Source organism: Gavia stellata, chromosome 8, assembly GCF_030936135.1.
Source record: "Gavia stellata isolate bGavSte3 chromosome 8, bGavSte3.hap2, whole genome shotgun sequence".
Lineage (NCBI taxonomy): Eukaryota > Metazoa > Chordata > Aves > Gaviiformes > Gaviidae > Gavia > Gavia stellata.
In genome coordinates, this window is record NC_082601.1 from 18,696,714 (window position 1) to 18,710,262 (window position 13,549).

Sequence of the window (13,549 nt, forward strand, 5' to 3'; positions counted from 1 at the left end):
AGCGGTACCCACCCTTGACTGGAGCAGCAAGCAGGGTGGGATGTGTGCCATGGCCCTGGGGAGCAGCCCCAGGGGCTCTTACCTGCTTGGGGAGCAAGCTGGAGTTGGAGCAGAGCACTGGGAAGAAGTATAGCAGCACCAGCAGCAGAGCTGAAGCACACACCACACATCTGACCTGGCAAGAAACCAATACGGCTGGGGGGTTAGTGGGAGACGTGGAGGCTCTGAAACGGTTTATTGCAAAGGGTTTCTGCAGGTAACACGGGGAAGGAGCACGGTCCTTTTTGGCAGGGGCTTCTCTACTCCTCGCCCTCCTCTTCGTCCTCGTAGGAGTCCAGGCCCACCTCCTCGTAATCCTTCTCCAGAGCGGCCATGTCTTCCCGTGCCTCAGAGAACTCCCCTTCCTCCATGCCCTCACCCACGTACCAGTGCACGAAGGCTCGCTTGGCGTACATCAGGTCAAACTTGTGGTCCAGGCGAGCCCAGGCCTCGGCGATGGCCGTGGTGTTGCTCAGCATGCAGACGGCACGCTGCACCTTGGCCAGGTCCCCCCCTGGCACCACCGTGGGTGGCTGGTAGTTGATGCCCACCTTGAAGCCTGTGGGGCACCAGTCCACAAACTGGATGCTGCGCTTGGTCTTGATGGTGGCGATGGCGGCATTGACATCCTTGGGCACCACATCCCCACGGTACAGCAGGCAGCAGGCCATGTACTTGCCGTGGCGAGGGTCGCACTTCACCATCTGGTTGGCTGGCTCAAAGCAGGAGTTGGTGATCTCCGCCACTGACAGCTGCTCGTGATAGGCCTTCTCTGCGGAGATGACGGGAGCGTAGGTGGCCAGGGGGAAGTGGATGCGAGGGTAGGGCACCAGGTTGGTCTGGAACTCGGTCAGGTCGACGTTCAGGGCCCCGTCAAACCGCAGTGATGCTGTGATGGATGAGACAATCTGGCTGATGAGTCTGTTCAAGTTGGTGTAGGTTGGGCGCTCGATGTCCAGGTTCCTGCGGCAGATGTCGTAGATGGCTTCATTGTCCACCATAAAGGCGCAGTCCGAGTGCTCCAGGGTGGTGTGTGTGGTGAGGATGGAGTTGTAGGGCTCCACCACGGCAGTGGAGACCTGTGGCGCGGGGTAGATGGAGAACTCCAGCTTGGACTTCTTGCCATAGTCAACAGAGAGTCGCTCCATCAACAAGGAGGTGAATCCGGAGCCTGTTCCCCCTCCGAAGCTATGAAACACGAGAAAGCCCTGGAGGCCTGTGCACTGGTCAGCCTGCAGAGAGAGACGCATGAGATTGCTCTGAGATGGATTTCCTTGTTAACATCTGACTCCCTTCAGGACCTGGTCTATCCCTGCCATGGGCAGCTGCAGAGCCCTCCAAGGGCGCAGCAGGGCTTGCAGTGTGCTCTGACCCCGAGCAGGATGCTGGAGCCTAGCTCAGGGGGGACACGTCCCCTCTCTGTGGTCACCTACCAGCTTCCGGATCCTGTCCAGCACTTGGTCAATGATCTCTTTGCCGATGGTGTAGTGCCCGCGGGCATAGTTGTTGGCAGCATCCTCCTTGCCCGTGATCAGCTGCTCGGGGTGGAAGAGCTGGCGGTAGATACCAGCCCGAACCTCATCTAGGAGAGAGCAGGGGAGGGTTGATCCTGTCGCAGGGTGTAGGTTTGAGCCGACCGCCAAGCAGCGGAACGGGTGCGAGCACCTATCCCTTGCCCTCCTCCCGGCTCCACGTGCCGGGGGCACGGCCAAGGACCCACACGTCAGCAGGGCCACCATGGGCGTCAGGTTTCTCTGGCAGAGGGAGGTCGCTGCCACCTCCCTGCGCAGGAGCTCAGCTTCTCCCACCCATCTGGAGCTGCCTGTCCACAGTGTGCGGCACAGCAGGAGCTGCCATGCCGGTTGGGCTGGTTTCTCTCTGTGCACATTTGGTAGCAGAGACTACCAGCACCGCTGCCTCTAGGACACTTCAGGAACAAAAGCTGGTGCTCAGGTTTGTGGCTTCCCCTCAGGAAAGGAAGGCCCTCAGGTTAAACCCAGGGCAGGATACTGCCAGCAGACCACGAGCACCAGCCGCTCCCTCCAGTGCTGCACCTCAGGCCGTGCACACTCCAGCACTCACCGATCACCGTGGGTTCCAGGTCCACGAAGATGGCCCGTGGGACGTGCTTCCCAGCCCCGGTCTCACAGAAGAAGGTGGTGAAGGAGTCGTCCCCTCCGCCAATGGTTTTGTCGCTGGGCATCTGCCCGTCGGGCTGGATGCCGTGCTCCAGGCAGTACAGCTCCCAGCAGGTGTTGCCCATCTGGACGCCGGCCTGGCCGACGTGGACGGAGATGCACTCGCGCTGGGGAGGGGGAGGCGGAGGCAGGGTCAGACCCTGGCACAGCTCTGTCCAGCCCACCCCAGGGAGGTCTCTGCTTGGTGCTAGTGCCCCACGGCCACCCGCATGGGACCTGCCCTGGCCGGCAGCCCCAGGGAACACATTCCCTCCCGCATGCCCCTGAGGGTCCCCACACAGCTGTCATTGCCCTCGGCCACACACCAGCACCATGCAGGGTCGGGAGCCATCCCTTGGCGTCCCTCCCGCTCAGCCCGTGGTGGAAGCCACCAGGCCCATGGACTCTGGCCGGGGCTGTCCTCCAGCAGCGTGGGGAGCAGAGCCTGGCCCAGATCTCCTGCCCCAGCTGCCCTGCCAGGCCACCCGGCAGCTGCAGCACCTTTCCCCCGCCATGGCAGCCCGGTGAGGTCCTGAGCTAGCACGGGTACATACTTAACCCATGAAGTGCAGCCAGCACTGGGGAACACCCCTGCTTGTTGCTCCAGAGCCAGGTAAGCAGTCAGCTTCCCGGGGTGCGGGGCCTTTGGGATGCGGGTGCAGCGGGGGGGCAGGCCAAGGGAGGGCTGGCGGTGAAGCTCAGCAGCCTCCAAGGCAGCGTAGAGACTCCCTGGGCTATGCAGTCCCAAACCCGTGCTGCAAAACCCATGGGGGCAGAAGTACCCGGGAGCAGGCTTTGAGCTGGAGATACGCCTCCTGTGCTCCCATCCTGCAGGTGCAGGCCTGTTCTGCTACCCCTGGCATCCCTCCTCCGCTAGCCCTATGCTACCCCGAGCATCCCTGCTTCCCCGGGGCAGGACACCCCAAGTCAGCCTGGGGGTCCCGGGGCTCCTCACTCCCGTGTTTCCCGACCGTGCAGCGCTCTGAGCTGCGATGGAGACCGTGCCCCTGTCCAGCGTTCCGGGGCGGGGGGGCACAAGGACTCCTGCCTCTTCCAGGAGGGCCGGGGCAGCCTCAGCCCGCCGGGAGGACGGGCTGCCCGGGGCAGGGTCCCCGGCAGAGTCCGGTCGATGCTGCGGCGGGCGGGGCGCTGCGCTGCGCCTCCTGGCACGGCCCCGTCCCCCTCCCGAGCCGCTAAATATAGCCCCGGCCCCAGGCGAGGGCAGCGGGGGCTGCCCGGTTTGGACAGGGGCCCCGGTCCGCTCCGCCGCTGCCGGACCCCCGCGGTACGGGAGGGACGGGACCCCCGCGCCCGCTCCCCGCCGCCAGCCACGCCGGGGCGCCCGCTGCCCCGGGGGGAGCCCCGCCGAGCACCCTGCTCCGGCCCCCGGTGCCCCGCTGGCGCCTCCACCCCCGGCAGCTGTCCCCGTCCGTCCGCGGCCACCGTTCCCCACGGGAGGGGTCACCCCCCCTCCATACCCAGCGCCCCGCTCGCTGCGGCGGCGGGGGCACCCAGGCGCCCCGCGGCCGGTGGCGGCGGGGGGGGACCGGGCACGAACGGGAGGGGCGCACGGCTGCCCCCGGACAGGGGCCGGTGGGGGTGCCCAAGGTCACGGCGGGGAAGGAGGGGGCGCGTCGCGGCGGCTCCGCCGTGCCCGGTGCTCCAGGGGGGCTGCCGGGCGCCCTCCCCGCCGCCGTGCCCGCTGCCCGCCCCGCACTCACCATGCTGCGGCTGGGGGTCCGGGCTCTCCCGGCGGCTCGGTGCGGCGGGGCTCGGCGCGAAGCTGCGGCTGCTGCAATCCCCTCCGCAGCGCCCTCTTATAGGTGGGAGGGGCTTGTTGTCGCCACGCCCCCTCATTTGTGTGTATTTGCATGCGGGGCGGGAGTACCCATTTCGGGGGCAGTGGGAGCCTGCCTGGATCCCTCCTGGCTGCGGAGGCACCCCAAGGTGCAGGGGGCCGGGGCTGCTCTCCGTCTTCTGCCGGGAGGGAAGCAGGGGACATCCAGCCATGCTGCAGGCAGGAGGTCTGGGCTCCAGCCCTCAGGAGGTACAGGCCGTGCTCAGCCACCAGGACAGGGGGCCGGAGCAGGTACAGCAGCCCCTACCCTACTCTGCCACCAGCTCTCCTGCACTGCAGGCCCCCTGGGATCTAGGGACACCCTGAGACCACCTGGGCCTCTAAAGCAGGAGAAAGGAGGAGAAACACATCAGAGATACGCATCAGGTTCTGGAGACCAGGGTGCCCCCAAACCTGCCTTTGCCATCCGCACTTCGGGAACCCCTGGTCAATGGCTGCCTTTCCCTCTTGGTGGCTTCAGGCAGGCAGTGCTGCACACCTCCATGCAACCGCAGACTAGCATAACAAATCCGGGCTGGGGGGCTGGCCCAGCTGCAAAAAAAGTCATTGCAGCCCATTTGCTGTTAACAACTTGTGACTACACTCAGAGAAGCCCCTCCATTTGAGCCCCAGCTAGCACAGCCTACCTGCCGGGGCTAGGGCTGGTCCTGCTGCTGAGGATGTGTGGACCACCAGCCTGGCTACCGGTTGGAGCCAAAGCAGCGCCCAGCGCCCCAGCTTTGCACACTGCGTGCGGCAGGGAGAGGGCTCTGGCCTTGCTGCGAGGGCATGGGCTCACACAGCTATCCCTGCCCACGGGGTGGAACCTCTGCTGCTCAGGAGCGTGCCAGGAGAAACTGCTGTGTTCCTCTGCAGCGGGGTCCAGATCAGAGGTGCAGGATAACCTTCTAAGAAAAAAGGAACAGGACAAAATTCCAAAACCTATGTGCTTCTAGCAGCAGAGTCAGGTCTCTCTGAAGACATGGGGAGAAGGTGTCTCTGCACTGGGAGCAGAGCAGTGCCCAGCACGAGGGGCAGCAACTCCTGCCCTGGTGCAGCAGCAGGCACTGCTCAGTCTGAGCCCAGGGCTCTGGTCATAGGCATAGGAAGCAGCGCCAGGAGCTCTGCGCAGTGGGACGAGCGCCTGGCTGCGCTCCAGGAATCGGTGCAGCCGGTGCTGGCTCACACTTTCCCCTCCAGCTGACACGGGTGCATGCTGGGAGGAGGAGGGCAGGGGAGGACAGCCCTTGTGGGTCAATATAGCTGGAGCATTAGTGGTAAGCAGGGAAAATTAATCTCTGGACCCAGCGTGCTGGATAATGGGTAACAGAAATCTCCCGTTTGCAGCTGGAGCCAGGAGCTGGTGTTCAGACTTCTGACCTCTGGGCAGGGTAGGGAGAGGGCTCAGCACAGGGCCAATGCAGAAGATGAGCTAGAGTGGGGCCACATGCCCCACGAGGATGGCAGAGCACCAGCAGGGCCAGGCAGGGAGTGGGCAGAGGTGCTCCCAGACAGAGGATGCCATGCCTGAGCTAGGTGCTTCTCCCATCACATCACCAGGACTCCTCCGGATACCTTTGATGGGCATGCTTGGGCACTTCCTCAGAGCATGCCTTGTGTCCTGGCCATAGTCCCCTGGTATGGGGCTCTTACCTATGTGAGGAGCAAGCTGGAGTTGGAGCAGAGCACTGGGAGGAAGCATAGCAGCACCAGCAGCAGAGCTGAAGCACGCACCACACATCTGACCTGGCAAGAAACCAATACGGCTGGGGGGTTAGTGGGAGACGTGGAGGCTCTGAAACGGTTTATTGCAAAGGGTTTCTGCAGGTAACGCGGGGAAGGAGCACGGTCCTTTTTGGCAGGGGCTTCTCTACTCCTCGCCCTCCTCTTCGTCCTCGTAGGAGTCCAGGCCCACCTCCTCGTAATCCTTCTCCAGAGCGGCCATGTCTTCCCGTGCCTCAGAGAACTCCCCTTCCTCCATGCCCTCGCCCACGTACCAGTGCACGAAGGCTCGCTTGGCGTACATCAGGTCAAACTTGTGGTCCAGGCGAGCCCAGGCCTCGGCGATGGCCGTGGTGTTGCTCAGCATGCAGACGGCACGCTGCACCTTGGCCAGGTCCCCCCCTGGCACCACCGTGGGTGGCTGGTAGTTGATGCCCACCTTGAAGCCCGTGGGGCACCAGTCCACAAACTGGATGCTGCGCTTGGTCTTGATGGTGGCGATGGCGGCATTGACGTCCTTGGGCACCACATCCCCGCGGTACAGCAGGCAGCAGGCCATGTACTTGCCGTGGCGAGGGTCGCACTTCACCATCTGGTTGGCTGGCTCAAAGCAGGAGTTGGTGATCTCCGCCACTGACAGCTGCTCGTGATAAGCTCTCTCAGCTGAAACCACAGGAGCGTAGGTGGCCAGGGGGAAGTGGATGCGAGGGTAGGGCACCAGGTTGGTCTGGAACTCGGTCAGGTCGACGTTCAGGGCCCCGTCAAACCGCAGTGACGCCGTGATTGATGATACAACCTGGCTGATGAGTCTGTTCAAGTTGGTGTAGGTTGGGCGCTCAATATCCAGGTTCCTGCGGCAGATGTCGTAGATGGCTTCATTGTCCACCATGAAAGCACAGTCTGAATGCTCCAACGTGCTGTGTGTGGTGAGGATGGAGTTGTAGGGCTCCACCACGGCAGTGGAGACCTGTGGCGCGGGGTAGATGGAGAACTCCAGCTTGGACTTCTTGCCATAGTCAACAGAGAGTCGCTCCATCAAGAGGGAGGTGAATCCAGAGCCAGTTCCCCCTCCGAAACTACGGAACACGAGGAATCCCTGGAGGCCTGTGCACTGGTCAGCCTGCAGAGAGAGTGAAGTAAGATTTGTCCAAGCACTGACTTTGCTGGAGGGAAGTTTCAATCTTTTGCTTGGGCAGCCACAGATCCCTCCCAGGGCACAGCAGGGCTCACCCCATGCTCCCACACCCAGCAGGATGCTGGAGCCCAGCTCAGGGGGGACATGTCCCCTCTCTGTGGTCACCTACCAGCTTCCGGATCCTGTCCAGCACTTGGTCAATGATCTCTTTGCCGATGGTGTAGTGCCCACGGGCGTAGTTGTTGGCAGCATCCTCCTTGCCCGTGATCATCTGTTCAGGGTGGAAGAGCTGGCGGTAGACTCCTCCCCGAACCTCATCTAGGAGAGGTTAGCACAATGTCAGAGATTTTCTAACTGGCCCTGGGGAAAGGTGTCAGGAGCCACCCTATGGATTGTCTTGCAGTGGATTGTTCCCAGAGATAGTGACCACCATCACTGCCCAACTGAGGTACACTTACCAATCACAGTGGGCTCAAGGTCCACGAAGATGGCCCGTGGGACATGCTTCCCAGCCCCGGTCTCACAGAAGAAGGTGGTGAAGGAGTCGTCCCCTCCGCCAATGGTTTTGTCGCTGGGCATCTGCCCGTCGGGCTGGATGCCGTGCTCCAGGCAGTACAGCTCCCAGCAGGTGTTGCCCATCTGGACGCCGGCCTGGCCAACGTGGACGGAGATGCACTCGCGCTGGGGAGGGGGAAGCAGGGTCAGATCCCAGCCGGGACCGCAAATGCAATCACTGCAGGTGGTGAGGTGCACAGCCCAGGCAGGGCAGCCCAGGCCCTTGACAGTTTGTGCAGTCCACACTGCCCTGCAGCCTGGGTGCCTTGTGTTCATCCCAGTGTGCTGTCCTCTACCAAATCTGGTGCTCTGTCTCCCGTCACTGCACTGCCCACCTCAGGGACCCAGGGAGACGGAGACCCATCTGCTGGAGCCAGGGACACCGGGCCAGCACATTCCCTGGACTGTCCCTGCCCACAGCCCTGGTGAGCATCTTCTCCATCGCCCGAACACCCACTTGGCTTAAGGGCTGGTACCCCGCAGCAGCTGGCATGGCCCCTGTTGCTACTCCAACAACAGAGCTGCAGGCTGAGATGACAGAGCATCAGCCGGGCACTGGGAGCTGAGGAGGTGACGGCACTGAGGATGGGTGCCCAGCAAGGGGGGGATTTGCAGCCGTGAATGGTTGCCATGCTCTGAGGCTTGGCTTCCCTAAATTAGCTCTGGAGGAGGAGGAAGTGTTAGCTGCACTTCTTAACTGAACGGAAGGGCTGAGGTGGGAGGGTCCCCTAGCTCGGGGCTTCAAGGGCAGCCTCAGGTCCCTCAGGGGAAGGCAGCCTGAGGCAGGCTCTGCAGCCTCCCTCCCTCCAGGTAAGGCATCCCAGAGGTTGCAGCCCTTTCGACAAGAACCAAAGTATTCACTGCCTTAGCCCTGCTGTTGCCAAGGACTTGGATGCGTCATCAAGCACAACCGAGGGAGAGGAGCATCCAAACCAAACCGGATTTCCAGAGCCATGGGTGCCCCGCTGTGAGTCAGCTGGCAGGAAGCCGGTGGAGCCAGCCATTTTGCGCTCAGGAGCACGGCAGCAATTGCCATCTGAGGAAGTTGCATGGGTCACCACAAGTCCTGGCTCTGTGCATCTAGGGTGCTTTCAGTGCTGCATTTCAGAGGCAGCAGTGACAGTGAGGGATGACGGAAAAAAAAGGCCTTGATATCCATGGTGAGAGCCAGAAGTCCATCTCCCCACCTTCCCCAAAGCTGAGGTGCAAGCAGCAGCAAAGTGACACCCCCCCTTATCCCTCCCAGCAGGCCCATAAAGGTTTTGTAACACAAGGAGCCAACAGTAAGTCCTGAGGAAGCTCCAGGATCCTCAGCAGAAGTGCATAGGAAACACAGACGCAGCTGCAAAAACCTCTGGATGGCCACAAGAAAGAAGAGACAAGAAAGGAGTCTTCCCTGGCCAAGGACCTTGCGAATCAGAGCGGTGGGCAGAGGGTTATGCTGATCACCGCACCAACATGCAGCAGCCCTGACTGGCTTTGTGGGACCCAGCACTGACAGTAGGCTGGGCAGAGCCCAGCAGTGCCGGGGACGCAGCAGTGCTGGTCACCAGCCAGCAGACTGCCTTCATGGCAAGGTCTGGCTCAGGAATGGCAGGGAGCACAGTCCCGTGGGGCAGCGGGCAGGGTGCCTGGGCGCCCTGGGGCTGGGACGCTCTCCAGAGCAGCCGGAGAGCTCGGGAGCCAGAGCTCACAGCCCGACCACGGTGGCAGGGCAGCCCAGAGGCTCACCCACAGCGATGCCCACCCGTGGGCTGGCCCCTGGCACCTGAGGTGCGGGGCAGTGTGTGAAGCCACAGTTTGCTCCTAGGGCTCAGCTGTGGGTCTGCAGCGTGGGGGGCAGGCAGATTGGGCGCAGTCCCCCCAGCCGGAGATGTTACCACGGGAGATGGGCAGGGACCGTGGCTACTAGAAGGGAGGAGAGGTGAGAGGGTCAGCCCAAACGCCAGTCTCCGCACACGGTGGGGTTTGGCTGGTGGTCTCCGTGCCTCGGACGTGCCAGGCGGATGCGAGGGATGCGCAAAGGTGGAAGGCTGCAGAGTGCCGGGGAGGGAGCAGCTCAGAAAACGCTGAAGGCAGGCAGAGGCAGGGCAAGCACAGCGGGTACTCCCGTCGGCAGCTGCCCGCACCTCTGGGCTCCCGGGGGAGCCCCCCCGTAAAGCTATGGGGGTCGCAGCCTGCTCCGGGGAGGGCCCCGCGGGGGTTCCCCCCACTCCTGGGGGCGCCCCGCGGGACCGGAGGGAGGGGGCAGCCCGGGGCCGGCACTCACCATGATGCCGCCGCCGCACGACCTGCCTCTCCCCGGGCTGCCGCAGCTCCGCACGCCGCGACGGCCGCGCCGCCGCCGCCTTATACCGGGGGCGGCACCGGCGCTCCGGGGCGGGACACCCCGCCCGAGACGGTGCAGTGCGTTTGCATAAATTTGCGTATATTGCGCATATTTTAATATATTTGCATAGATGCGGCTGTGCCGCCCGGCAGCCGGCTGGGTGCACTGGTGGGGCCACCGAGGAGCAGCATCCCGCGGGCCCCCCCGCTCCCTGCCCCGCAGGGGCCACGGGAGAGCCGGGGGCCCTGTCGAGGGAAGGCCAGGGGGCCATAAAGGTTGATCTTGCTACGCTTGCAGGTCTTGGCAGAGGGGCTTCTGCTGAGGGGCAGAGGTGGCACCTTCTTGCTGGGTGTCCTGCTGGTGCGAGGCACCATCCAGGCATTAACCGAGACAGGCGTAGGGAGCTGAGGAAGCCAGCAGAGACCCTGTCTCAGGTCTTCCCTCCTGGTGGGTGGACGTGCTGATGTGACCCCTGGGTGAGCACGGAGCTGGGTCTCTGCCAGCCATCCAAGGCCCCCAAGGAACACCTGGGAGAATTTCTGGACAGAACATCGGCAGAGGAAACACTTCAGAGACAAGCACAAGCCTTCCTGGCCTCTTTGAAGATCAGTGAGGAAAAAGCAGGAAAACTCTGTCCTGTCCTTTGCCGCAAGCCCCTCAAGGACAGTTGTGCCCCAGGGCTGTGTCTGAAAGCCCTGCCTGCCGATGGACAACTCCTTCTGTAGCCTGGCTCCGCTTTACCTCCGTGGTTTTGATCCGATTTCACAAAGCTTTATGCAATGACTGCTGAGGGGATGGGGAGAGCTTGGAGCACCTCGAAGGGGGTCTCTTTGCGATGACTTCACTGGTGTCTGGCTTTGCTACAATGTCCATCCTTTCCTCCCCCCTCCAAAATGCTCACAGCATCCACCACCATGCAGAATCAGCCCTGCCTCTGCCCGAGCCCTCCGACTTAATGAGTTTTCACTGAAAGGCGCTGTCATCGCTCAGCTCGCTCTGAAAGTTGAAAGCTGGACCTAAATTATCCACCCACAATGGCCTTTCTTTGTGCCTGAGTCACCTGGAAAGTGTCACCTTCACTGATGAAGACGTGTAAAGTGACTGCAGTACTGCTGTGAAGCCTGTGCCAGTGTCTAAGCAACACATTTTGAGACCTGCAGAAATGGCTGAGCCAAACGATCAGAGTGGGTTTAATCAAGCTTGTGGGAAAAGGCTCTTTTCCACAGAGATGCCCCAGGTTGTGAATGCTGCTGAATCTGGACAGGATGCTGTGGCGACTAGATAATTCTGGAAATGCCTAAACTCCTCCCCGTGGTATAAATGTCCTTTGAGTGACCTCAGAGATCACTAGATAAACCAGACCATGCTGATGCAGACAGTCCATGAGAGCGAGAGAGTAACTGGTACCACTGAGGCATCAAAATTCGAGCCCCAGAAGTTAATTGGTGTGAAAAGGAGTGATGGGATCATTCTTCCCTGTGAAAATCTTTGCCAGTGTGTTCACTGAAATGCATGCTGGATGCCAAGGCATCACTTCTGACTGGGTGTCTCCTAGCACCCGCCTTAATTCCACGGTGCCCATTAATTCTGGGGTGTTTATAGCATGAATGCTTTGCAGAAGTGGTTGGAAGCACAAGCATCGGAGCTAGACAGTGAGCAGCAAGCAACTTCGGAAGATTTGTATGACGATCTGGTGGCACCTCAGGGTGTAAAATGATGTGATACTTCTCCAAGAGATGCCTGGATCTATTTATATACCATTCTGGTAGAAAGCTGAGGGTGAAATATCCCCGATTCAGCATTGCTGCAAATGCATGCTCACGGTGAAAGTACCCATTCAGATGCTGTTATGTTGAATGAGCAGGGCAGCAATGACTGACAAGAGAGCCATGAGTCATTCGGAGCTATGCATCTCCATGTACGTCTGATCTGAAAAGCTCAAACAGATGTCTAAGCTTTTTTGAAATGCTTAAGAGCAGCTGGCTAAACCCAGGGAGCACCAATGGGCTGCGTCTTGTCAGTGCCTAACTGCTCAGCAGCCTGCCAGATGCTGGTAGCAGCAGCCTGCAAGCACATGGCAGAGGCTGAGCTCGCCCTGGCTGTAAGAAGATTCGTCCTGAGGTGACCCCTCTGTCAGAAATGTTACCCACATGTCTAAGAAGCCCCTGCAAATGTTTTCAGACCACATCAGAAATCACTAGGTTGCAAGAATTGCTCAGGAGACGTTTTGACCATCACTCAGAATGAAGTTGGACCCTGCACCAGCACCCAGAGAGGTACAAAAAGCAAGCAAGGCAAATTTTAGGCTAGTGAGTTAGAGTTCAACCATCTCCTGATGGAAGAATAGGAAAAACCAGATTGAAGATACTGTGGGGCAGAGCCCTGCACACCGCAGGGGGGACCCCTGCTTGCCGCTGCCCACGGAGCCCAGATCAGCGAGCTCTTGGACATCCTTACGTGAGGAGGGGGAGGCAGCACAATGCATTACAGGTGTGCAATGCCTCCATCAAGGGCAGATGCTTGCACTAAAAATCTCTTCATTACAAGTTATTATGAAAGTTTGGGGTTTTTTTTTTAGTGTCCCATACACTTCTCACCAGAGGAGAGGTGTGGCTGCTGGTACAGGAACCACTGTCAGCGGAGCTTGCAGTTACCCAAACAAAGCCTCTCAAATAGCTGTCTTTGAGAAGTGTTAAAGTCTGCCACACCTAAAAGCAGCCAGAGCTGAAACTGGGGAGGAGATGACCCATTCAGAGTCCAGCCTGGTACATCCCATCCACACCCCAGTTCCCTGCTGTCTTTACTGTGGACAGCCCAAACTATTGTTCCCACTTTTCAGATCTCAGCTCCATCCAGGCTGTTCCAGGCAGAGCAAACAGCGTCACAGGGCACTTTGGGGACACAGCTGTTTTGGAAAGGTAGAAGAGACCACAGCTGTGCTGTGGCTTCAGGGAGGAAGCCCAGTGTCCTCCACTTTAAGCCGAGCTCAGGGGGACACAAGGCAAGCACCAGATGATGAGGGATGCTTCAGGAACAGGGTTCCTGTCCGTGTCTTTAATCTCAGCTAGGAGCTTCCCAAAGAGGTTGCATCCATGCCTGTCCTGCTTACCCCTCACTCCATCCTCGCACAGTTACTCTGCCCATAATCTTCTTAGCAGCGTGGTTCAGCGGGGAGGTGGAGGATCTGGGGTATGCCTCCAGCCCGTCAGTGCCCTGCGCAGTTTGCTCTCCAGCAGTGGCTGCACTGGATGATACGGCAGCACCATGAGCCCGGGAGCAACTAGGCAGGAGGGAGCTCCTTCAGCTCACACGGCTCCCGGGGCCCCATATGGCCAAGCACTGCCTCCTGCTTGGCTGAGGACTCGGGCAGCAAATCCAGCTGCTGGGCTGGTAAGCCCAGAGATCCAGCAATGCTCTGCTTCAGGGTGAGTTGTGATGGCAACATTCTCAAAGCAGAAAGGCAGCTCTGCGTTAACACAGGGCAGACAACATTGGCTGGTGAAACTAATGAGTCTGTTGAAAGTATGGGGCTTGACTGCATCTCACAGATGTTGTGAGTTCAAGCAAAGTGCCGTGTGGTGCTAACTGCTCCAGCAGTATTCCAGAGAGCCATTGTGCAGGGTCCCTAAAGCACAGCTTGCTCCTGATGATGGCCCAGCATCGTATGTCTGATTGCCGCTGCAGTTCTAGCATGACAGCATTTGGGACATACTTTGCCACCCTGAAATGTTCTAGCACAGCATGGAGATGGGCAG

The 13,549-nt window shown here is 60.4% G+C and overlaps 2 protein-coding genes across 2 annotated transcripts; both read right to left on the bottom strand.

Annotated features, from left to right (window-relative positions):
• Nucleotides 1-220: 220 nt before the first annotated feature.
• Nucleotides 221-3,966, bottom strand: LOC104255670 (tubulin alpha-5 chain). Its single transcript, XM_059820698.1, has 4 exons — nucleotides 3,938-3,966; nucleotides 2,122-2,344; nucleotides 1,473-1,621; nucleotides 221-1,271 (listed from the first exon to the last, which is right to left on the bottom strand). Exons 1-4 carry the CDS (start codon nucleotides 3,938-3,940, stop codon nucleotides 300-302), a joined length of 1,347 nt encoding a protein of 448 aa, XP_059676681.1. The 5' UTR covers nucleotides 3,941-3,966; the 3' UTR covers nucleotides 221-299.
• A 1,827-nt stretch (nucleotides 3,967-5,793) lies between these two features.
• Nucleotides 5,794-7,571, bottom strand: LOC104259222 (tubulin alpha-5 chain-like). Its single transcript, XM_059820057.1, has 3 exons — nucleotides 7,369-7,571; nucleotides 7,080-7,228; nucleotides 5,794-6,895 (listed from the first exon to the last, which is right to left on the bottom strand). Exons 1-3 carry the CDS (start codon nucleotides 7,547-7,549, stop codon nucleotides 5,924-5,926), a joined length of 1,302 nt encoding a protein of 433 aa, XP_059676040.1. The 5' UTR covers nucleotides 7,550-7,571; the 3' UTR covers nucleotides 5,794-5,923.
• Between the last annotated feature and the right edge of the window lie 5,978 nt (nucleotides 7,572-13,549).

What these genes read in the sequence shown, in the direction of transcription:
- LOC104255670 (XM_059820698.1), bottom strand. An exon ending in CCTGGAACCCACGGTGATCG is followed by an intron (nt 1,622 to 2,121) that starts GTGAGTGCTGGA and finishes GCTCTCTCCTAG; the next exon opens with ATGAGGTTCGGGCTGGTATC. An exon ending in TGGACAGGATCCGGAAGCTG is followed by an intron (nt 1,272 to 1,472) that starts GTAGGTGACCAC and finishes CTCTCTCTGCAG; the next exon opens with GCTGACCAGTGCACAGGCCT.
- LOC104259222 (XM_059820057.1), bottom strand. Translation starts at nt 7,549, where the DNA reads ATGGGCAACACCTGCTGGGAGCTGTACTGCCTGGAGCACGGCATCCAG. An exon ending in CCTTGAGCCCACTGTGATTG is followed by an intron (nt 7,229 to 7,368) that starts GTAAGTGTACCT and finishes AACCTCTCCTAG; the next exon opens with ATGAGGTTCGGGGAGGAGTC. An exon ending in TGGACAGGATCCGGAAGCTG is followed by an intron (nt 6,896 to 7,079) that starts GTAGGTGACCAC and finishes CTCTCTCTGCAG; the next exon opens with GCTGACCAGTGCACAGGCCT.